This window comes from Saccostrea cucullata, unplaced genomic scaffold (genome assembly GCF_032062105.1).
Source record: "Saccostrea cucullata isolate Sc308-1 unplaced genomic scaffold, CSIRO_AGI_Scuc_v1 ctg3338, whole genome shotgun sequence".
Lineage (NCBI taxonomy): Eukaryota > Metazoa > Mollusca > Bivalvia > Ostreida > Ostreidae > Saccostrea > Saccostrea cuccullata.
The window spans coordinates 8,485-34,483 of NW_026932468.1; the positions used below are offsets into that span (position 1 = coordinate 8,485).

A 25,999-nucleotide genomic window follows, 5' to 3' on the forward strand; every position below is an offset into this window, starting at 1 on the left:
TTGGCCATAACTTCTGAACGGTAGATATTAGGACTTTCATATTTCACACATATATTTCTTGTGACTAGTCCTTTTATAAAATATCAACTACTTTGACCTTTGATCTTGACCTTGTAGATTTCCGTACTTATGAAAAAACTTTAACCTTGACCATAACTTTTGAACGGTAAGGGTAGGGCTTTCATACTTTATATATGTAATTCTTGTGAAAAGACCTTTCACTGGATATACGGAACTTTGACCCTTTGACCTTGACCTTGAAATTTGATCTACTTTTCAAAAACTAACTTGGCCACAACTTTTGGACAGTAGATACTAGGACTTTCATATTTCACAGATGTATTCTTTGTTGCAAGACCTTTCATTTGAGATCAACAACCTTGACCTTTTGACCTTGGATATTTTTTGTACTAAGTCTTATGAAAAAACTTTAAGCTTGACCATAACTACTTTTGAATGCTAAGGGCTAGGACTTTCATTTTTCACATATGTATCCTTGTGAGAAGACTTTTGATTTGTTACCAAGAACTTTAACCCTTTGACCTGTAAATGTCATAATTTTTATTTTACTATAATTTTAATGGAGTCTATTTTATTTGCAATATTTTTTGTAAATCAATTTTATGTGTAACAATTTTTGGTAAAAATTCCGGATAGGCAATCTTCTTATATTTGGGTCCGGCTACTATTTGTATATTACGTAATTTCCGCCCAGCATCTTTGTACATCCATTAACGTTAACGCAGAACGATAGTTAAAACGAACTTAGCGACTTGGTCAGGAGAACAAGGTAATTAGCATATGCTTATGTATTCATATGCTCATAGTAACGTTTAAAGTCCCTGATCTCAGAGTTAATGTTTCTGATTTATATATTTATAACGATTACTCTGTATGTAGAGCATTTTTGTACAAGCATGGCTAGGGTGGTTTTATACATGGCGCCATTTTGACCCACGTGTAGTGATATTTTGATTGATAATTATTAGTCCCATTGGCAATTTGTATTTTATATATCATATCAATTTAATGATTAAATAGAACTGATTTATTATGTAAATTATCGGTTGTGAGATTATTTGTTGTGCACATGGAATTTTGTGTGATTTACTTAGAGTTATTGCCCTTTGTACGGTAATGTAAGGCAAGGCGCCAAGTTTGTTTACATGTTTTAAGTGAAGTAGCACAGTTGTATTTCCTGATTGTCACTGGGTAATTAAGAAGTGAATTAAATTAAACGTATAGATATTATTCATATTACATATTACTAGTCAATTAGCTGATATTATTGAATATTGAACTCTAGTCTACATGTGTATGTATACCAAAGGGTCATCTTAGTGCATGTTTGTGTACTTTATGTAATTTTAGATTTTCTTGTTATGTATTAATTATGATAAATTTTGTATTTGTTTTTACAGTTCTTACGTTGATGTTACCATCAATAAAGACATCACCGGTATTATTAGACTTATCCCTTTTTTACCAAGCCACTAATAGTAAGAACTTGACTTCAGTCTCATCAAGATGTCAAAGGTTGATGACAAAACGACCCCGGATGGTACAACGCCTGATGTTACGGATACAGCTAATGGTACAACATCCAACGAAAACTATGATACAACGATGAATAACGAAAACAACGAACCAGTGAATAATGAGACACAACAAACGACAAACAAAGACACTTTATATGTGGGACAGAGGAAGTTTAATGTACATAAACCCACCGACCGAATGTTAGATTACATGGACCAGGAGTCTAAGAGACGTGAAAAGAGGATTCAATTGTGCTTCGATCGATGGAAGTTCAAGGTCAGAGAGTGTAGACAAAATGTGAAAATAGAGTCCAGTGAAGAAGATCTTGGAAACATGTTAGACGAAATATTGAAGCTGGAAAGAGAGGTCATAGAGGCTTTTGAACATTTGCGTAATTCATGTAGTGCACCACACCAAAGTGTAGTTCGGAAAGTGGACGCCTGTGTTGCTATTTCTAAAGACATGACTCATCTCATCAATGAAAAAATCTCAGGATTTGAAGACACCATAGACAGTCGTAAAGGTTTAAAGCATAATGAGTATGCTAGGTCTGTGTTTAGTGACTTAAGTTGGTCTAGTGTCTCGGAGAGTGATTCGATAAAATCACAACTGTCCTCAAAGTTCGTGGATGCCCTCGCAGATGTAGCAACCAAAAGGGTAGAACTGGAGTCGATAAATTAAGGAACAGCAAACAAAGTTTGAAGCACTGCAAGAGCAACAACGAAAACTACTAGAAACTCAGCAGCGGGAAGTGAGAAAATTTCAAGCAGAGAAATCAGTTGCAATGGCAGAAGCAAGACTCAAGGCCTACTCGGATTTGATGCAGGGGGATGTGAACATTGCTGCAGCCGCAAGCAGACGTCAAACTGAACACGACACTTCCTTTAGAAGCCGTCCAACTGACCCCCCGGCTGTTTCGACTATTGTTAGCCACCCTACAATTACACCAGTCGTCACGTCTACTACTCGTCCTATTGTTACACACACTGGGAGGTCTACTTATACTCCGTTCAACCCACCTACTAACAACGCTACAGTCAACTCGAACAGCACCACAAACGATGATTCTACAACAAGTATCTTAGCAAACGGACTCAGTGAACCTTAATAGACTACCTATACCTGAGCCGTCAGTGTTCACAGGAGATCCACTTAGATTCGAGAATGGAAGACGGCCTTTATGCATTGATAGAACGTAAAGGCATTCCTGAAAGAGAGACTATTCTTTTTGAAGAGATACGTGGCCACCAGGCCATAGATGGATTCTTCTACATGGAAGCAGCTCTGCATATGAAAACGAGACAAGTCCTGCAGGAAAGAGGACACCCATTTGTTATAGAAGGGAATTCAAAGGCTCTCAGAGATTTTGTAGACAAAATGTGAGATGCAATCAGGTTCCAAGCCTTAAAAGAAGACTGCTCTGAAAATCAGAAACTATTAAGCAAACTTCCTAATTGGGCTGCACTGCGTTGGAATCGTCAAGTTCAAGAAACTATTGACTCTAGAAGTTTGTGGACTTCGTCGTAAAGGAGGCTCGCATTGCTTGTAATCCAGTCTCGTCAATCTATGCGCTCAAGGACACTGACACTAAACCTGCCAGAGAGCACAACAAGAGGCCCACGGGCCTATAGGTCAAGAGTATTGTGTAACAACTTTCAAACGTTCAGCCATGAAATTCACAATTTACAATTTTGAAAGAGGCACCATTGCTTATCATAATTATTAAAGCATGCTTACTCTATTTACTTAATACCCAGAGGTCATCAATGAAAAAATGCACTTCCACTTTATAACCAGTTTGCACCTCACCCCAAAAGACACCATAGACACCCAGGTTTAAAGCATATTTCAAAATGCAAATTTTATCAGTAAAATGAGTTGATTCATACCAAAAAGCAGATTTCAAAGATTTAAATTTTCAGGCAGTAACCCCCCTTGACCCTGGGGATGCGTTAAAACCCACTTTGCTAGATGCACCTTTCTTCATCATAAATATATATATACTTGGATAATTGGCTTAAAACCCAGAAGCAAAGAAAAATATTTACAAAGAATAAATGTATTTTTACTATATAATCAATAGAGCAACAACGACTTAACACCAGAACCCAGCAGCGGGCCATAAAATTCACAATTTTGGAAGAGAAATCTTGTTCAATAACTAGTGCAAGTCAAGGCCTACTCGGATTACCCAGGAGCAGAGAAGAAGATTTTCAAAGAAATAATGCATTGACTATATAATTAGAGCCCCGCCCTAACACCAGAACCCCAGCCATAAAATTCACAAATCTGGAAAGCAGTTCATCATAACTATGTGCATTCCTAATACCCAGGAGCAGAGAAGAAGATTTTCAAAGAAATAATGCATTTTCACATCTATAGAGCCCTGCCCTAACACCAGAACCCCTGACCCTGGGGCCATAAAATTCACAATTTTGGTAGAGGCACTCTTGCTCATCATAACTATGCACTTAGTTAGTTTATGTAATACCCAGGAGCAGAGAAGAAGATTTTCAAAGAAATAATGCATTTTCACTATATAATCTATAGAGCCCCGCCCTAACACACACTGACCCTGGGGCCATAAAATTCACAAATCTAGAAGAGGCACTCTTCTCATCATAACTATGTGCTTAGTTAGTTTACAACCCAGGACAGAGAAGAAGATTTTCAAAGAAAACATTTTCACTATATAACTATAGATTCTAACAAGAAGACCCTATAAAATTCACAAAAGGTGCTGCTCATCATAACCTTAGTTAGACTATCTAATACCCAGGAGCAGAGAAGAAGATGTTCAAAGGATAATGCATTTTCACTATATTCTATAGAAGCCCCGCCCTAACACAGAACCCCTTCCTGGGGCCATAAAATCACAAATCTGGAAGAGGCACTCTTGCTCATCACAACTATGTGCTTAGTTAGTTTATCTAATACCCAGGAGCAGAGAAGAAGATTTTCAAAGAAATAATGCATTTTCACTATATAATCTATAGAGCCCCGCCCTAACACCAGAACCCCTGACCCTGGGGCCATAAAATTCACAAATCTAGAAGAGGCACTCTTGCTCATCATAACTATGTGCTTAGTTAGTTTATCTAATACCCAGGAGCAGAGAAGAAGATTTTCAAAGAAATAATGCATTTTCTATATAATCTAAGAGCCCCGCCCTATGAAAACCCCTGACCCTGGGGCCATAAAATTCACAAATCCATTTGTTATCATAACTATGTGGAAAGTGTATTTAAAATCAGGAGCAAAGAAGAAGATTTTCAAAGAAATAATGAATTTTCACTATATAGCCTGTCGAGCCCCACCCTAGCAACGCCTGACCCTGGTTCCAAGAATTTACAATTTTGGTAAAGGACTGAAAATGCTTATTACATTCATGCCAATATTCCTGCTTGATGTCCAGGAGTAAAGAAGAAGATTTTTAAACACTTCATTAATTTTAGTGGTTTTGAATATCCATATATGCTGTCCAAATTTGGTGAAATTGGTTCGTGGTTTCAGAGAAGAGGCTGAAAATGTGCAAATGTTAACACAGACACACGACACATCTATGCGACAAGGACACTGACACTAAACCTGCCAGAGAGCACAAAAACTCGAGTCGCAAAGCAAACATCCTCGCAACGAATTCAACTCATCAGCACAATGCAACGGGAACTGACATGAGACTCAACTTATGTGATTATTGTGAGAAAGAAGGACATCCCTTGTTCAAGTGTGAGAAATTTATTAACTTGTCTATTGAGGATAAACGAGTGGTAGTGCGTAAGAAAAACCTGTGCTTTGGATGTCTACGCAAGGGCCACAGAAACAAGGACTGCAAGAAGAAGCATACGTGTGGTATCTGCAAGGGAAAACACCCAACCTGCATGCATGAAGATGAATCACCAACAAGAAAGCAACAATTAGAGGTCAAGGAAGCCAGTTCCTTTCGTGTGAGCAGAGGATATGGTCACAGCACCTCCATGATCGTTCCAGTGTGGCTTTCTGTTCAGGAGAACCCCTCGCACGAGATATTGACATATGCTCTCTTAGACACACAAAGTGACACTACCTTTGTGCTAGACGAAACGGCTGCTGCCTTGCATGTGAATAGACAACCAACGCGTCTCAGCTTGTCTACCATGACCTCACAGCACACTATCATTAACAGTTTCCGTATACAGAACCTGAGAGTGAGAGGGTTCAAGTCTACCGAATTTGTGACAATAGACAATGCATATACGAGAGACTTCATTCCTGCGGATCGCTCACATATACCTGAAAGGAAAACTGTAATGTGCTGGCCACACCTGAAGGAGCTTAGCAACGAACTACCACCTCTTCAGTCATGTGAAGTTGGACTCTTGATTGGATACAATTGTCCTCAAGCTCTTGTACCAAAAAGAACTCTAACAGGAAACGAGAACCAGCCATATGGCATCCAGACACTGCTTGGTTGGAGCGTGGTTGGATACACAGATCACACAGACTCGGACGTTACTGTTGTTTGTCACAGAACTTCAGTGAAGGAGCTGCATAGCTGTACACCCAGGGATGTCATAAAAACTTTGGAGAAAGACTTTGCTCATGACAAGAATGAAGATATAAAGATATCTCAAGATGACATCGCCTTCCTTAACTTCATGAAAGAAAACATACAGCAGCATGAGGATAAGCATTTGGAAATGCCTCTACCATTCAAGGAGCGACCCTCCCTGCCCAACAACAAGTCACTTGCATTGATTCGCTTAGATCATCTGAAACGAAAACTTAAAAGAGACCAGACATATCAAGAACATTACAAGACTTTCATGAGAGAAGTATTGGAAAGAGGCGACGCCGAACCAGTATCGTCAGATGGTGTCAGTGGAAATACATGGTATATCCCACATCATGGTGTTTATCACCCGAAAAAACCTGGAAAGCTTAGAGTAGTTTTTGACTGTTCAGCAAGATTCAAAGAGGCTTCATTAAATGAATATTCTCTCTACTGACTGGTCCGGATTTAACAAATGCTTTGACTGGGGTTCTATGCAGATTCAGACAACACCCTGTGGCTGTCATGTGTGATGTGGAGAAGATGTTCCACCAGTTTGTTGTACATGAAGCAGACCGAGACTTCTTACGATTCCTATGGTGGGAGGATGGAAACTTGGATGCAGAACCCAAGGAATATCGTATGAGAGTACACCTGTTTGGAGCGGCTTCCTCCCCAGGATGTGCTAATTATGGACTCAAGTTCTTAGCCAAAAGCCAAGAAGAGCAACTTCAAGCTGCATCATTCTTTGTGCAGAATAATTTCTATGTGGATGACGGACTCACCAGTGTTGAGACGGAAGAAGAAGCTATCAAGTTGATACAAGATGCACAGATTCTGTGTGCCAATGGTGGATTGCGTCTACACAAATTTATTTCCAACAACAAGAACGTAATAAATTCTGTTGCTGAATCAGAGAGAGCGGCAGATGTTAAAGACTTAGACCTTTCACATGAACAATTACCTATGGAACAAGCACTTGGTATAAAGTGGAACATTGAAGAGGATGCATTTTGCTTCAAAGCTGTCGACCAGAATGCATCTCCTACTAGGCGCAGTATGCTATCCATTGTAGCATCAATATTCGACCCATTGGGATTTCTCTCCCCTTTCACTCTGACTGGGAAACGGATACTGCAGGAGATGTGTCAAGGTAACATAGGATGGAATGACCCTCTACCCGCAGACAGACTACTTGAATGGGAAGCTTGGATCAAAGATCTACAGAACCTTGATCTCATCAAAGTCCCAAGATGCCTCATACCAAGTGATTTTGGCAAACCGATAACCTTTGAGCTGCATCATTTCTCGGACGCAAGCACAAATGGCTATGGACAGTGTTCTTACCTTAGAGTTGTAAAGGGAACGAAGGTACATTGTGCTTTAGTTATCGCAAAGGCAAGAGTAGCACCTCTAAAGGTTGTAACGATACCTCGCTTGGAATTGACAGCTGCAGTATTGTCAGTGAAGGTCAGTTTATTTCTGAAGAGGGAGCTGAATCTACCTATCAACAGAGAGTACTTTTGGACAGACTCTAAAGTGGTGCTTGGCTACATCAACAACGAGGCTCGCAGGTTCCACGTATTTGTTGCAAACCGTGTACAGATGATAAGAGATGCAACAAAACCTCATCAGTGGCTATACATTGAATCTGCCAGCAACCCAGCCGATCACGCCTCGCGTGGACTGCGTGCATCTGAAGTTAATGATTCTTCATGGTTGACCGGCCCTCCATTACTATGGCAGTCCATCATTGAAAGCAAAGGTGTTGAAACAGAGTTGCAACTTGGAGACCCTGAAGTAAGATCTGCAAGAACTCTATGCACCAAAACAAAGGCTCATTCTAGTATCCTTGACATTCTATCTCGATTCTCATCTTGGACCAAAATGATATCCTTCATTGCCAGAATGCAGAGACTCTCCAATGGTGTCAAGGGAACCTATCCACCAAATCCGAATGAAAGACTTCAAGCAGAACAAACTATCATCAAGCACGTTCAACATGAAACCTTTCAAGATGCTATCAGCGCTCTCGAGAAATCTGAAGGGCTACCAAAGTCTAACTCCCTGAAACCCCTAGAGCCTATTCTACAAGATGGGATACTTCGAGTCGGAGGCCGACTGAGGAAGGCAACCCTGTCTGATGCTTACAAGAACCCAATAATCTTACCCAGAAATGGTCATATCACGCACTTGATTCTTTCACATGCTCACAAGGAAACCTTTCATCAAGGAAGAGGAATTACCCTGAACAAGCTCCGGTCTCTTGGTTATTGGATTGTAGGAGGAAGTAAGACAGTAGCCAGCTACATACGTCAGTGCGTTATATGCAGGAAGTTGAGACGACCGACAGAGACACAGAGAATGGCAGACTTGCCCAAGGAGCGTATGGAACCATCTCCGCCTTTCACATACTGCGGTATGGACTGTTTCGGCCCATTTATTGTGAAACAGGGACGGAAGGAAATAAAACGATATGGGTTACTATTTACCTGCATGTGCTCTCGTGCTATCCACATTGAGATGTTAGATGACATGTCTACAGACGCCTTTATCAATGGTTTGCGCTGTTTTATCGCCATTAGAGGAACCGTGCGACAGTTGCGCTCAGACCAAGGAACCAACTTCATTGGAGCTAAGAATGAGTTCCAGAAAGCACTTAACAAGGAAAGAATATGTTCATTCTTGGCAGAGAAACACTGTGAATTTGTGTTTAACGCGCCCAGTGCTAGTCATACAGGAGGTGTGTGGGAACGTCAAATAAGAACCGTCCGTAACATACTCAACGCCATACTATTACTTTGTCCTGGAAGGCTAGATGATTCCTCGCTGAGAACCGTATTCTATGAAGCGATGTCTATTGTAAACGGTCGCCCACTAACGGTTAGTGAGATAGACAACCCAGACTCACTGGAGCCGCTTACTCCGAACCACATCTTAACTGGGAAGACCACTTCTCCCCTTCCCCCTCCTGGAGAGTTCGTGAAGGAAGACATATATGCCCGTAAACGTTGGAGACGTGTACAGTACCTTATGGAACAATTTTGGTCCCGTTGGAGACATGAGTACTTGGCTCAGATCACCTTACGACAGAAGTGGCATGGAGTTCGTCGGAACATCAAGGAAGGTGACATTGTTCTGGTGAAGGACGTTGACCTGCCACGCAACCAATGGCCTCTCGGTAGAGTTGTCGAAGCCAACCCAGATGATGATGGTCTCGTACGGAGAGTCAAGGTGAAAATGCAATCTGGAGTCCTGGAGAGAACAGTTCACAAGCTTGTGCTACTCATTGCAAATTAATGTAACTGCTATGTTATAGTTGTATGTTGTATTCTAGACGATATGTAGATTGCAAGCTTAACACCTTTATTGATACTTTGAATGTCTAAAATCATGCTGATTTTGGTGGGAGTGTAAATGTCATAATTTTTATTTTACTATAATTTTAATGGAGTCTATTTTATTTGCAATATTTTTTGTAAATCACATATGTGTAACAATGTTTGGTAAAAATTCCGGATAGGCAATCTTCTTATATTTGGGTCCTGCTACTATTTGTATATTACGTAATTTCCGCCCAGCATCTTTGTACATCCTAACGTGAACGAAAGAACGACAAAGGTTAAAACTTGGCGACTTGGTCAGGAGAACAAGGTAATTAGCAATTATGTATGCATCTTATATATGCTCATAGTATTGTTTAACATCCCTGATCTTGTTAGTTAATGTTTCTGATTTAGTATAGATATAACGATTACTCTGTATGTAGAGCATTTTTTGTACAAGCATGGCTAGGGTGGTTTTATACATGGCGCCATTTTGACCCACGTGTAGTGAAATTTTGATTGATAATTATTAGTCCCATGGCAATTTGTATTTTATATATCATATCAATTTAATGATTAAATAGAACTGATTTATTATGTAAATTATCAGTTGTGAGATTATTTGTTGTGCACATGGAATTTTTGTGTCATGATTTACTTAGAGTTATTGCCCTTTGTACGGTAATGTAAGGCAAGGCGCCAAGTTTGTTTACATGTTTTAAGTGAAGTGGCACAGTTGTATTTCCTGATTGTCACTGGTAATATTTTATTGAGATTAAGAAGTGAATTAAATTAAACGTATAGATATTATTCATATTACATATTACTAGTCAATTAGCTGATATTATTGAATATTGAACTCTAGTCTACATGTGTATGTATACCAAAGGGTCATCCTAGTGCATGTTTGTGTACTTTATGTAATTTAGATTTTGTTGTTAATTATTACTGATAAATTTTGTATTTGTTTTACAGTTCTTACGTTGATGTAACCATGAACTAATAAAGACATCACCAGTATATATAGACTGTATCCCTTTTTGACCAAGCCACTAATAACCACCTGGGAGATTAGGGTTAGTTATCGAACATGATAGATTAAGGCTATTCCTCTATCCAACTTAGGGGTCAGCCAGTCGACCTGTCTACCCGTCGACCTGTCAACCCGTCCACCTGTCTTCCGGTCCACCTTTCAGGCCGTCTACCTGTCAACCCGCCGACCCGTCTACCAGTCGACCTGTCCAGCCGTCGACCTGTCTACCCGTCGACCTGTCAACCAGTCGACCTCTCAACCCGTCGACCTGTCTACCCGTCAACCAGTCAACCCGTCGACCTGTCTACCAGTCGACTTGTCAACCCGTCGACCTGTCAACTAGTCGACCCGTCAACCCGTCGACGTGTCAACTGCTGGAAAACTTCTTCTAATTTCCTTTTAATTATCCAACAACGCGCATTAATTCGAATTTGGCGCATGAATCCGATTATAAAGCAAGGCGCATTAATTCAAATTTGGCGTTTGAAAATATTTTTACCGGGACTACTTATCCATATATCCTAGTTGAGCCAGATCTGTCTCCACCCCTGACAGAGATAACGACAGATTGACTGGAGATGACTGTTGTGTCTTTTTTTATTGTTATAGTATTTTATTCCAGGAGACAGCTTGAGAAGCAATGATCCGTCTGGGATGTACTTCAGTACCCCAGACAGAGACAATGACAGGTGGAGTGATAATAACTGTGCTGCTGACTACAGAGGTGACTGGTGGTTTATCCGCTGTAACAGAGCCTTCCTTAACGCTCCGTGGGCCCCTACAGTACGTGGAATACCATTAAAGAGGACGTTAATGATGGTCAAACGTAACTAAGTCAACCTCATTAAATCCTAATGACAAATTCAGTAATAAATGTTTTATTTTAATAGAAAACATATGCTATTATACATGTATATGTGAAGTATTTATTGATTTTTCTTAACAGATGAAAGATCATATATGGTCATATATGGGTTATGCAAACCCTCAAAAGAAGATTTTACATTAATTTTTATCTTTGAGTTCTTTTTTGGAAATATTTAACATCAAGTAACAAATATTTAAACAAATATGTTTTCGGTAAAGGTAGAGGGGATTGAACTATTCTGTAAAGTGATACTAAATGCATTCAGTAAAAGATGTACTTCATGTGTGTTGTAATAAATTTGAAAGTAGAAATATTTCTATTCACAAACACTGATAAATGAAGATGTTTGGACGGATAATAAACCTATTACAGTGGAACCTGTTTTATCCGACACAAGTGTAATACTTTTTTACTGTGATTTCAGCCATTTAATTTTATTTCTCATTTATACTTATGTCAATGATCTTTACACGCTGCAATACTACACCTTCTTTATTCCGTCATATACATTTGTAATCTGTTCCCCGCGCATGTCGGATAACACAAGTTTTATTGTATTAAAGATATTAAGATGCTTATAAAAAAGCATAGGTATATTTATATTTGTTTTGTAGTACAATACATCTAGAATTATGCTTCTCCAAAAACATATCCACATCTTTTTCTATCCATGCAGTATTTTGAATGTATGAGCATTTATTATCCATTAATCTAATAAAAACCGCTTAAATTGAAATTTTTGTTATTTTTTAATATCATGGAGAAAATAAACTAAATAGTTGAAGTGAGATGTACTGAATATTTCTTTCAACAAATCTAATCATACCATAAATATGTTTATTTTGCTTGAATTTTAGGTGTTGCAAGAAACGCAATGATACTAGATCCTCAATGATACTAGATTATGAGAGTATGAAATTATGAAAGTAAAAGAAAAACACATTTTCTGAAGATCAATATCTTTTATTGCTACAGGTACAATGTAATAATTTAAAAAAAGAAAAAGATAGATATTTCCACAATCCACAAAATACGTTATAGCAGACTTATATCGGTATTCTAATTTGTTTTTAATTTCAAAAGGCCAAAACACAGATCGGGGTTGAAAAGGTTAATATGTGTAATATGCGTTTTATTCTGACGTCACAAAGGTTAAATACCGTGCAAGAGCAATGTCATAAACGAAAATCAAAATTTGAATCATTTAGATTTATTGTTATTTAGGTTAGAGATAATTCAAGTACTTTAAAGAAATCAAATTTGCAAAACAAGACAAGGAGTTAGAAAAAAAGAAAATAAGCATTGATTTATTATTTTTGAAAGATGTTATCTTTTATCTGCAACTGTCTCTGCAAATTGAACTTAGCGAGCTAACATTAATCAATATGTTTGCAAATAACTTTGCAATTATGAGACTACATCTTTAAAAAAAGATTCAATGTTTAAGTAATGACACAACTAAACATCGATATGTGCGTTCAAACAATTCATTCTATTTTATGCGATCTGACATTATTGGTTTATATATATCAAAAAAATATATATATACTACGGCTTGGATTTTTGTAGTTATATAAATATTAAAAGTTTGAGGAGCTAAGGATAAAAATTCAAGATGTGTTTGTGAAACATAATGCTCTCGTAATGCAGCTTATGATGAATGTTGTAGGTCAAGAAAAAATTATTCTTCGTACCAAAAGAAAAGTTCCTCACAATGAGCACACCTTCGAGGAACAAAAAACATAAAAGCGGCAACAGATCAATAATTATTACCAAAGCTAGAGATTTTCAAAAGTAGGTCAAACTGGACAAGGTCAAGGAGTCAATAATACTGATGTTAATGATGCCCAAAAGAATTTCACAAAGATTACACAGGCAAAAAATAAATGTCGCGGAATCAGCCATTCGAAACTTCTGACCAACGTTTTTCAAAAGAAGGAAAAGTCTGTGGTCCAAGTAAAATGTCGGTATTCAAGAAAAGCTCTAACAACAAGAAATAAACCGGTAATTATAAAATAGTAAACCCCAAGCACTAAATATCCAGGAGATACGGCAAAAGTTAATTTTTTTGAAAGGTTGGTCAAATCCAGTTAAGTTAAAGGTCAAAGGTCATTGCGGCTGGTACTCAATAGAATGTCTTGTCAAAAATAAGCTATGGGAGTATGATGACACTCGACCTATCTGTTAATAGCTATATATGGCTCAGATTAAAATTTTGAAAATTTCTTTAAATATTAGTCAAACTTTAAGTTCAAAGTAAAAATGTCAAAATGGTCGGTGTAACGCACAATCAGTACTGCCTCTAGAGTCCTTGGTATACAATCATGAGCAATCATACCATGAGGTATCCAACCGTCTGGTATCCTACAGGCGACGCCATTTGAAGCCAAGCGACAAGACTTTGTTTAGGTTCACTAATTTATTTAGTAATTCAGTAAAACCAAAAGGCAGCAGTGATATCTGCAAAGAACAAAGTACAATAATATAAAGTACAGTTATAAAGTATGTTCAAAGAGTATATACTGAATGATGGTTCATGTTATCTTTAATAAACTTAGTAGTTCATCTATATAACTATCAAACTACTTAATACTAAAGTCACATACAAGCGTATATAGTGAGACCTACACTAAATATAACACATTGTACTAATACGTGCTCACAATAAATTGTAAACACTAATATGATTAAACTGGTCAACTTAATATGACACAGATATTGACTTCTATAAAGAAACAACTGCCCTTATACCTAGCTTGGCTCTTATTAAATAATAATATACATAGCCGTTACCAAATAACAGACTTCTACATGTACGTGAATCAGCCAAGAAAAGTAATAGACTTATGCGTCAACATCTTTACCATCAACCTGATATATCATATGTCAGGGTCACAAGTCAAAGTTAACAAAGATAAGTTATTCCCTTATCATTATGAACAGAAATGACATTAAAATGTTTAGAAGTCATTGAACATTTGCTACATCATGAAATCTTATACATACAATCTGTTCTCCATGTTCAATTTACCTTGAATCACTATTAAATGCATACAAATGAAAACAATTAATCGGTAAACAAACAAACAAACAGGAATCACATATCGCCTACTAAAAGTAAAAGTAAAACCTAGACCTAGTTCCGAACTTAGGAATCCGTAATTCCGGAATACTACATACGAATTTCACAAGGTCACGTTTATTACACTAAAGTGAGAAATAAAGTTGAAAAAACCTCATTATTATGCATAAGTATGATCAAGAAGCATATCACATTATTACCTACTTAATAATTCTATAAATTCTATCGATCTGCATGATCTCCTAAACTAGCGCACATGTAGCGTCTGGCGGGAAATAAGTTCACCGAATACACAACTCATGTACAAATCAAGAAATTCTAAGACATGCATAATTATAATGATTTACATAAATCCACACTAGGTAACAATTAGCAAAAATACATAATATGAGGGTCGTTCAATAAGTAATGCAATACTCAGTATATCATAATAGATGTTGAGGCATTTGATTTGATTTTTTCATATTTGAAAAGTTCTATTTAAGATCTACTAAATACAGAAAACCCCACGAATTTTCATTGTGTCTTCGCATAGAAATTCATTTTTAAAGTAAGCATGGTCACTACACTGAGCTGAAAACGGTTTATAAATGATCTCCGCCAAGTAGATGAAAATAAGTGCGTATTTAAAAACTGCGCTTTTTACATAAATTGCCGCAAACCTCATATTTCAGATAAAATTTTTATAAGTTTAAAAAATAATCTTTAAGGCTGTATACTTTTCAGATAGATTCAATAATTCAGAAGAAAAAAATAATGGTTCAAATATAACAGTCAATATGGTCAATTGAAATGTGTTGGGACATCACGAAATATCGACTTTATGTGCCACATGTAATTTGAAAATGCTATATTTACATGGAAAGACATTGTTAAAATACTTGACATTAAATCGTCACAGCATTTTGTAGAATTCAGACAAAGGAACAACATATAACAATATTTCAATCAGACAGATGCCCTCTAAGAGAGAACATTCGTTAAATGTGCATACGGTGTACTTAAAAACACATTTTTAAACAAAATTGAAGAATTGATAAACTTGCTTAATGTATGACGAAACATTGGTGATCTTATTATAGTCGTAAAATATGATTAATGATAAAAAATGAGGAATCTAAGAAAAGGGTGTCATTTAATTAGGATAAAGAGAAGTAATGGCTGCAAACATGTTTTATTAGTTTTCATGTATCTAAAGTAGTCCATTAAAACATGAACATGCATCCAAATGCAGGACTAGTAATAGTTAGTTTTATCTTCAAATCGCATAAAGGAAAGTTGAACAGATTTTTTGCAAAGGAAGTCTAAAATTCGGTGACAATGGTATTTTTCCTGTGCTTCACAATGCAGCTGGATATACTCTTACAGAAAAAATAAAATTTTGAAGAAAAGAAAGTATACAAGACTTTTCAATGAACCATATTAGTTTAATCGCAGCCACTGTGAGATCTTTTCGTCCCCAAAACACATGAAAACAATCAAAGGAAGATTGTACAATGTTAGATATGTCATGGGAAATGATATTCCTCAGTGTCTTTGGGGCACCCCTAAAGATGAGTATGCTGAGGATTTCTGTTCATGGATTTAAAGACTTGAGACACATGTAACTGGTAACAGGGAATGCCTTTAGGGATTGAAATTATTAAGAATATGTATTACGTACTTTTCGTACTTTTAGATGACATGTTGCATTATTTATTGAACGACCCTCGTACACACCTGGATACTGTAGTATATCAAAAATACAAAATGCTAAGGTCTGCGGTTCACTTCGAGATGTAGATCTGGCTGCAGCGTGACGAGTAATGACGTCAGCCTCAGCTCCAAAACATAATAAAAATTACGTTCTGATAAAATTGGAAATATTATATTTGCACTTGTCTACATACTTGCACGAAAGAAAAAGTTCTTACACATGGAATACACCGGTGAAATATCACAGCCATAGCTCAAATGACCTAGGCTCAAATCCCAAAATTAGGGTCAAAATATCAAAAGAAAGTATGTAAACCCATGGAAAGGTCCTTTCATATTAGTCAAAGCTAATATATTTACCCGCTAAAACCTCAGTTACATTTCCAAAACGACCAGCGCCGGACGGGTTTTGAAGCAAAAATGGGATTCTTCGGATTGTCTTGGCCGATTTCGACCTCTTTTTATGTCTGCCGACCAATGTTGTGTCCATCGGTCCAAATTATAATTTTTTAGGCGTCGGTGGCCGATTTCGTCAACTGAAGTTATCCGTCGACCAACCTTCGATCATCGTCCGACCATCGGCAGTCGGTTGTCCGTCGTTGGACAATAAGGATGTTTAAAATTTCGGCCGACGGTTAAAATCAAACTGTAGCTCAAGACAGTTCAGTTCAGTTCTTTATTCCGTGGGACGTACATCCCATAAGCATCATAAGTACAACATTGTATTTATCAATTACATAATAGTACAATAACACCAACTAGTAATACATACATTTTATTATATAGCTAATTGATTTAAACATTCCATTCGTAATTTATTAGCATGATATATATATTTCCCTAACTGACTTACATCTTTGGAATTTGTACTACAGAACAATTGTATTAACTTGAAGACACTTGGTCTTCGGGAGTTGTAATGTTTGATGAACTTGTTTCTTAAATCGTGCAAAACTGGACAAATGAATAAAAAATGAAATTCATCTTCAATATCATTTAAATTACACAGAACACATTTCCTATCACTCCTTATTTAGTTCTCGTATCTTCCAGTTTCAATCTTTAAATTATGTACTGAAAGTCTTAGACATGAAATTTCTTTTCTATATTTTACATGGATGGGTTTCTTTAAATAACCTTGTAAACAAAAATAATCAACTAAATGCTTATATAACATACATTTTGGTGATTTACATATCAGATATAGCCTTCTGTTTAAAAACGTCACACATTCTATTGTATGTTATGTCTAATAAAATGCTATCTTTTTGATTACTATGAAACAAGTCAGCTAAACCTAGAGTGCACATTTCGTTCTTTATACTCATAACCCAGAGATTTTTTTTTCTCTACCATATCTTGATCACATGCACTCAAAAGACAATTATTCCTTTACTTAATTTTAACCAATATTTTAATATTCTGCGCTTTCTGTATATATCTAGTGGTATTTTACCTAACTCATAATAAACAGCACTATTACACGTATTTTTTCTTACACCAAGTATTCTTTTACAAAAATTAATATGTACTCTTTCAACATCTCGTCCTTTATGAAAACCCCAAATTTCAGCTCCATAGCATAACTTTTAACATAAGTATCAAAAATATTGATCTGAGTCTCAACATTGAAATTTAAATCTTTCATCTTACTATAAATACTAAACAATGCCTTGTTACCTTGTGTTGCACAGTGCTTCTGTGTAGATAAGAATTTACCATTATAGTTAAATAATAATCCTAAATAATTGAATTGATTTACAACTTCCACATTTTTACCATTATATGTTCATTTTTCTTCATCTCTTACATACTTTCCATTTCTAAAAACTACAATTTTTGTTTTTTGAACAATTACCGTGAAATTCCATTCTTTTGTTTAGCTATACAGAGTGTTTAACATTTCTTGTAAACTTTCAACTGATTCCGCTATTAAAACTGTATCATCTGCATACATTATTAGAATCAAATTAATCATTTGAAGTTCAACTGAAGCACAATTATTTTCAATAAATGTCGTTCAAAATCATTTAGATACATGGAAAATAATACAGGCGATAATATTTCCCCCTGCAGAACAGCCGCATATATACGAAATGTGTCAGTCAATGTACCTTGGCGTTCTATACAGGCTCTAACATTCTTATATAACGACTTAATAATACAAAACATTGTCCTTGTATACCCTCTGTTTGTATCTTGTACCATAACTTAGATCTGTCAATTAAATCAAAATCTTTTGAATAATCTACAAAGCAACAATATAATCTCTTGTTTTTTCTCAATGTCTTGTTAACTAAATAGTGTAAAATAAAAACAGCGTCAATTGTTCTTGCACCTGGCTTAAAACCAAACTGAGCGTCTGTAATAATATTATATTTTTGGTCCCATTCTAACAATCTATTATTCAAAATACACGTAAATAGTTTCACTAGACAGCTAACCAAAGTTATGCCTCTGTAATTATTTGGGTCATGTAATTCGCCCTTTTTGAAAATTGGTACAATACATCCCTTTGACCAGCTATTTGGATACATACCAGAATCAAAAATTTTGTTAAATAATTTACATAGAATAGGAATCATAACTTCTTTACATTTAATAAAAAAAATCATTAATTACACCATCATCTGCGTTACTCTTGTTACATTTGACTTTCAAAATTGCTTTCTCGACTTCTTATTCCGATATAAAAGTATCTAGTTCCACATAACACGAGGCTGAGTGGTGTTTAACACTGTCGTCAGCAACGTTAGATTCGTTCTTGTTCTCAAAAACACTCTTAAAATGTTCAAAAAATTGATCTGCTGTTATATCATTATCTAGTTTTTTCTTATTCTAAAATAACTTAAAAAATTGTCTTGGGTTATGCTTTCTTAAATATTCCATGTTATTTCCCTGGTTTCTTTCATAGATTTGCCTATATTTCTTTGCAGTTTTTTTTTTAAAATCACGTCTCTTATCACAAAGTGAGTTTCTGTTCACAGAACATTTCTTTGTATTAAATATGTGTAGACTTTCTTTATAGTCTTTATATTTAGACTTACAGATGTCATTAAACCAGGGTTTATCATTACTTATTTTCGGATCTGTTTGTACAAGACCGTCAGTGACTTTACAAAAAGGTGTCATGATATCACACAATATCTTACTGAAATTCTCCACAGAATTATCTACCTCCTCTTGTGGACTGTGTAGCTGAGAGCTCGATGATAAGCTGACTTGAATATTCAACCTATTAAGAATACATAACACAATCAAAATTTTGAGGCATGAATTGATATATATAATTTGAACGGAAACAAAATAAATAAATAATCCGAAAGATACAAAAAAAAATCTTAAGTATTATTTGCTGCTTAGATCTGCACTATTTGTCGTTTTATGCAATTCCATACAAAATTTTGCACACATTTTCAACATTGATTCACATTTTTATAAGAATCTATCACTTTGCCTTGCAAACATTACTCACGTCACCTATCTGAATATAGATCTATGCTATTATTTATCCAAGTCATCGGTTTCCCAGGAAATAATGTGACTGCTCGATACTGTGTCTGCCGATCATGTTCTTTCAGCCAACAAGACAAGAAAAATTTATTTGCCCGACCATCGGGTTAAATGTGACCTAGGCATTACAGATAAATAAAAAAAAAAAATCACAAACAGACAGACGGACAAACCCTCAGAACAAAATATATTTGGCGCTAATTTTTGGATTACAAGTGCAGAAGAATTAATAAAAAAGCACTTTGTGCTTAAGAAACATATACGTATGGTGAGAGGCGATCAGAGTTATAAGTTTCCTTGTGAAGATAACGAGAAGCTATGAATAGTATTTTTTAAATCATGAAGATGAATCTAGATCTCCTCCGAGGAAAGGAATTCACTAGATTAACTCAAAATGACAGTTTTAGATAATTTACAACATTTTACACTGTACTTAATGAAAATATTTTTAAAAAATTGGTTGCAAATGTTTATTTTAATGTAAAGAGAATGAAACATTATGTAACAAATCACTCTTCTGGCTCCAAATAAACTTGAGAAAAGTCACAAAATCAAAGCTTTTACAAAATAAGGTCAAAGTCTGAGAATCAAGTAAAAGGATAAAACAAAATATTGGTTTTCCAGAGAAATAAACCGGTAAAATAGTAATCCCCAAACACTTACCATTTCAGGAGCCACGGCCAAGGTTAAAGTTTTCAAGAATCATTCTCTCTAAGAATCAAAGAATTTAGAAAAAAAAGTCAGAAATAATACATCACATATTCGGCTGATTTTTTGCATGTAATGTAGAAACACCATGTATAGAACATTTTGGGGGTCTTTTTTTTTTTTAATTTTGAGTCCTGGTTGCCATGGAAATCAAAACCATCATTTTAAGCCCAAAAATACAGAGCAACCTAATGAAAGTATACCATCTTCATATAAATTTCATTTTATTTTTACATATTACATATGTTTTTCACATATTCTTTTTTGCATACTCTGATCAACTATTTGTTGGAGTAACTACCACAACTGATAAAATTATTCAGTAGTAGGTCATGAAAGAGTTGTCTTTCAGTCAAAAAGTGTGAATTTAAAAAAAATTAACATATTTGAAGAAATACCAAATGTTTGGCATTTTCTAAGCATAATAGCAAGAAAACGCCGGCAATCCATTACAAACAACTACCATCACTGAAAAGTTCATTCCTTACTCAACAGAATATAAAATTTCTAGCATAGTGTTATTTCTAAAAATAAAAAAAAATTAAAACGGAAATGGTTGCTACGGAGAATTTGTATTAATTTGTAGATTCAACATTTGGTTTCTTTTTGTACATTATAGCTTTCACAAATCAAAAGTAAAACAAATTACACTAATAATCCTCATCATTTTAAAATATTATGATAAAAAATTCAAGTTCATAAATTAGACAAAAACAATGCGTAATTATAGTAACCAAAAAGTCAGGGAAAATCACTATAGCTATTGACGTAATCATTATGCAGAATCTGTGCTCTCAGTGCATGATTTAATTTCTTCAATTCAATAGATAACACTTATTATATTTGTTATTTCACGTATGTACATTAAAAAAATAAATAAACATACAAATGTCTTAAATCACGTTGCTATGGTAGCCAAAAAGTTTGGAATACTTCCTTATTTCCCGAGTTTCCATTCCACAACTTTTTTATTATACCGAAACAATCATACATGATTTAATTTTTTTTTTACCAGATATTCCTACATTTGAAAAAAAACTGTAGAGGCATAATAACATATGCATGCGGTTTAACACATTGTATGCATCGTATCCTAAAACAATTAAATTATTATGCGCCCGGATCGAAAGATCGGAGGCGTATATTGTTTTTGTCCTGTCTGTCTGTTTGTCTGTTTGTCTGCAAACTTTGACCTTCGCCTTAACTTTTGAACCATGAACGTTAGAGACTTTATATTTGCTATGCCAACTCCACTAATGAAGCTCTTTCAAATGACACCAAGATCAATGACCTTGTGACCTTGATTGTGACCTATATGTTAAAAATAGAGGTTTTTTTCAAACTTTAACCTTTGCTATAACTTTTGAACCATAGAAGATGGAGACTTGGTATACATACAACACTTATTAAGCCTTCCTAAAAGACACCATGGTCAATGACTTGTGACCTTGACTGTGGCCTATACGCTAAATATAGCTTTTTTGACGGCAAACTTTAACCTTCGCAATAACTTTTGAACAAAGAAAGATAGAGACCTAATATTTGGCATGCATACTTCACCAATAAAGCCCTTTTACACTACACCAAGTTCAATGACCTTGTGACCTGACTGTATCTTATATGCTAAAAATAACTTTTTTGAACCTTCACCACAACTTTTGAACGATAAAAGATAGAGACTTCATATTTTGTATGCATACTTCACAAATCAATTTCTTTCAAATGACACCAAGATAAATGACCTTGTGACCTTCACTGTGACCTTTATGCTAAAAATATGTTTTTAAAATTTTTTTAAAAAGTTTTTTCACTGACATTTCGAAGAATAAAATGATTATCGTTGTCTTTATTTTGTTAGAATTCAAGTATAATTTTGACATCGCATGTCGAAATGTTTTGACGTCATAATTACATTGCTAATAGCTTGACGTCACAGACTCGAGATTCCTTGAACGCTCCGCCCACTGGACACTTTGATTGGTTTAAATTACTAATGAATATTCTTGAGGTAGTAGTCACAAGGAGTAGCTCTGATTTTCCAGGGAGTAGTCTTCAGATGAGTGTAATAATCTCTTCTCTTTGAAATAGACAGTTTTATGATATTTATTTTATATAGAGTAATTACGGTAGAAGTAAAATAATGCTTGCTACCACAATGTTTATGATACTGACAAGAATACAGCAAATAATATGATAGCTTGAAGTAATTCTTGATTATTTTTCCTTTTTCAATGAAATAAATTGAATTTAATTGTATTAATTTCACTAAATATCAAAACAGTAATTCATGATTTATTTAAAAATGGTTGCTATGGCAGCCAACAGTTCCTTTTCATTGATATGTATAATATACAAAATCTACTGCCCTATTGCAATAAAATAAATCCCATTAACATTGTCATTTCACTAACATGAAAATGAAATTCATAATTTAAAAAAAAAAGTTGCTATGGTAACCAACTAATTCAGGAATGATCCAAATAATTATTGATGCACCCGTATACAAAATCCATAGCACTGCCACCAATGTTTGATTATACTTCTAATTAATTTATTTACCAGGACAAAAACATATGAATTTAAACTTAAACTGATCACATATATCTGAATTACTGCAGCAGGGTTTGTTTTCATGAAAAATAAATACCTACATAAAATTAAGACTGATCTTTTTGAAGCAAGTTGCTTTATTAATTGAAACATATACACGTTTTACCATGTACATGCACTTTTTATTTGAAATAGGACAAGCACATAAACAAAAAAAAAACCACTCCCACCCCTACTCGATTCAACTTGTTTTTTGGTGTTGTTGAAATGATCTTTTGCTGTTCCTTCAGTGAGGAATTATTACACCACCGCTACGAAGGGGAGGGAGATATACTGATTTACCTTTGTGTGTGAAGTCCGTCCGTCTGTATGGCTGCCTGTGTGTCTGTACGTAACAAATTTTTGGTTGCAGTTTTCTCAGCAAGTATTCATTGAAGAAGCTTGAAATTTTAGCACAGTATGCGATTTTATAAGGTCAACATGTTAAAAAAAAAGAATAAATAAAATAAATAAACATAATATTTGAAAAAAAAAATGTATGAAAAAATACTCTAGATTCGTTATTTTTTGTAAGTAGTTATTATCGCGATCGGGCTTTTCAACGTCAAACTGCTAGATTAGTGTTTTGCGAATGGACGGTTGATCAAGAGATTTTACATAGATTTCAATTCCATATTAATAAAGGCGGGTAATTTTATTTTGCGTGTTGTTCTTCTCGTGAAATTACGCGATAATTAATTCCACGGGTATATTGAGGACTCTACATTATATTGAGGACTCTACAGTAGATTATCAATTGGTACAGCTGAAATATCTTGCATGACAATAACTTTTTAGCCCCCCCCCCTCCCCCTCCTTGTTTTCATGCACACAATTAAAAAGATGTTATGAAGTATTTAGCTTTTGTCATATACTGAATTCTTTTAGTTTAATTTGGTTAACATATATAATTTTTATCAATATATGATTTATATAATTTTCATAAACATCTGATATACGATATATCCTGGTGAGCTTGAGATAAAAGATACCACAGAGTCCGACACTTCTGTTTCATACTTGGATATCTTACTTGAAAAAGACACTAATGGTAATCTAACAACCAAGCTATATGATAAACGTGATGACTTTAACTTTTCTATCGCCACCTTCCCTTACTTATGCAGCAATATACCTTCATCACCTGCATACGGAGTATATATATCTCAGCTGATTCGATACGGAAGACGATGTTCTACGTACGAAAAATTGATTGTAATAATTATTTCTTTCGAAAAAACTTTTTTAGTTTATATGTATTAATTTAATCGCATTAAGAACATGGAGAAGACAAGTAGAAGGTGTCTCAGCCCAACTATTTATTCTTATACATAGTCGTCGATTGCAAATTTGCAAATTAAACATGGAATTCCCCCCAAGGTAAGATACAATATTTAATGCCCATATTACATGTACGTATATCTTTGCAAAATATTTGAGTGCATAAGCCCCCTCCCGGTACCGATGCCTTTGCTACACCCAAAGAAATTCATTTGCATATGACGTTGAAAACTTTCAATAAATATTAGGTTACATAAAATTCATGCAAAGTGGAAACATTTGAACAGTTAACATTAAAGAGAGAAATGATTTTTAAAGATTAGACTGAAAAATCAAAAATCGCTCACTTTCACATCCTTAAGTGAACTTAACGCTGAAAAGTTATCCATCAAGTTCAATTATTTGGCATGCCTAAGATTTGCAAGAATATCGATCATACACAATTTTTTCAAAGTGCATTAATATGGTCGATTTTAACGCACTTTGAAAAAAATTTATTTTTTCAAAGTGTGTTGATTTGGTCCCAAAATTAACGGACTTTGAATTTTTTTTTCAAAGTGCGTAATTTTTCAAAGTGAGTTGTAACAGTGCAATCCATTTTCAAACTTTATCACATCTATACGCACACATGTATATCTCTCAAACACAGTAAAGCCTTAACTATGGATAATACTGCACAAGTTGGATTACATTTAAAAATCCTGAAAATATCTAAAACAGACAGGATTTACCCCTCAAAGTCGTTTTCTGCTGTGTACTTTCATTTTCATTTCCGAAAAGGGATATATCTATTGAAAAAATGTGTGTGTAAATTTGGAGATTTTTACAAACATTACAATCAATTTATGTTCTTAAAGTAAACAATACCTCTCCATTTTTTTTCAAATATGTTCTTCATAATTGTTTAAGGTAAAATTCAAAGCATCAGAATATTCCACTACCGCCTGTGTTTTTTGTGTACATCGTTATGTTCAACCCCCCTTTTTTAAAAGCATTTCTTTATATATTATTTGGCATAAAACGACAGGTCCAATTTTTTCTTCATTTTTTTTTTTTTTTTTTTGGTTAAAAAATACAAATGACCAATTATTTCGAGGGAAAAAAGTGATAATAATCCCTTTTATCAATTGAATTTACACTAATGGGAAGAAATGTCATTTTAGGTATTTTCCATCCATGTGAAAAACCAGGTCAGCTGGTCGCCATGGAAACAAAACGAATTTATCACTTTCAATAATATTTTTTTTTTTCAAATCTGGCTTATAATGTAATTATATCACCAAGTTTCGACAAAATCCATGAGAATCAATTTCAAGCCCATTTTGATGCTTACAGAGAATGACTCTTAAAAAGTTGTTTAAAATCCAAGTTCAAGGTCAAAGGTCATTTCTGCTGGTATGCAGGAGAAGGTCTTGTCAATCAAATGAGTTTGAAGAGTATGATATCACTTCATTTAGCCATTCATTAGTTATAGTTATTATATATTAAATTTTTGAATATTTCTTCAAAAGTGAACCAAACGTAAAGATCAAAGTCAAAATGTGAAAATACTTGTACCAAAGAAATGTTCTTACACATGGAGTACATCACTGAAATATGAAAGCCATAGCTCATATGACCAAAGTTTAAATTTAGAAAAATTTCCCAAAAGTGTCAAATTCCAAAATGAAGGACAAAATGTCAAATAAAATATTTGAACCCATGTAAAGGTCCTTACATATAACATACACCTGTGAAATATGAAATCCATACCTGAAACCAATCAAATGTTATAGCCATGACTAATATATTTACACACTTAGAGATCAATCAGAAAAAAAATACAGACAGATGG

General features: G+C 34.9%; 2 protein-coding genes across 2 annotated transcripts; both read left to right on the top strand.

Annotated features, from left to right (window-relative positions):
- The first annotated feature begins 2,703 nt into the window (after nt 1–2,703).
- On the top strand, nt 2,704–6,527 carry LOC134235176 (uncharacterized). The gene is made up of 2 exons (XM_062717277.1): nt 2,704–2,918; nt 5,087–6,527. Exons 1-2 carry the CDS (start codon nt 2,704–2,706, stop codon nt 6,525–6,527), a joined length of 1,656 nt encoding a protein of 551 aa, XP_062573261.1.
- Nucleotides 6,528–6,595: 68 nt separating this feature from the next.
- LOC134235177 (uncharacterized) lies at nt 6,596–11,263 on the top strand. Its single transcript, XM_062717279.1, has 3 exons — nt 6,596–9,304; nt 10,522–10,779; nt 11,039–11,263. The coding sequence occupies exons 1-3, from the start codon at nt 6,596–6,598 to the stop codon at nt 11,261–11,263; spliced, it is 3,192 nt and encodes a 1,063-aa protein (XP_062573263.1).
- Nucleotides 11,264–25,999: the final 14,736 nt, after the last annotated feature.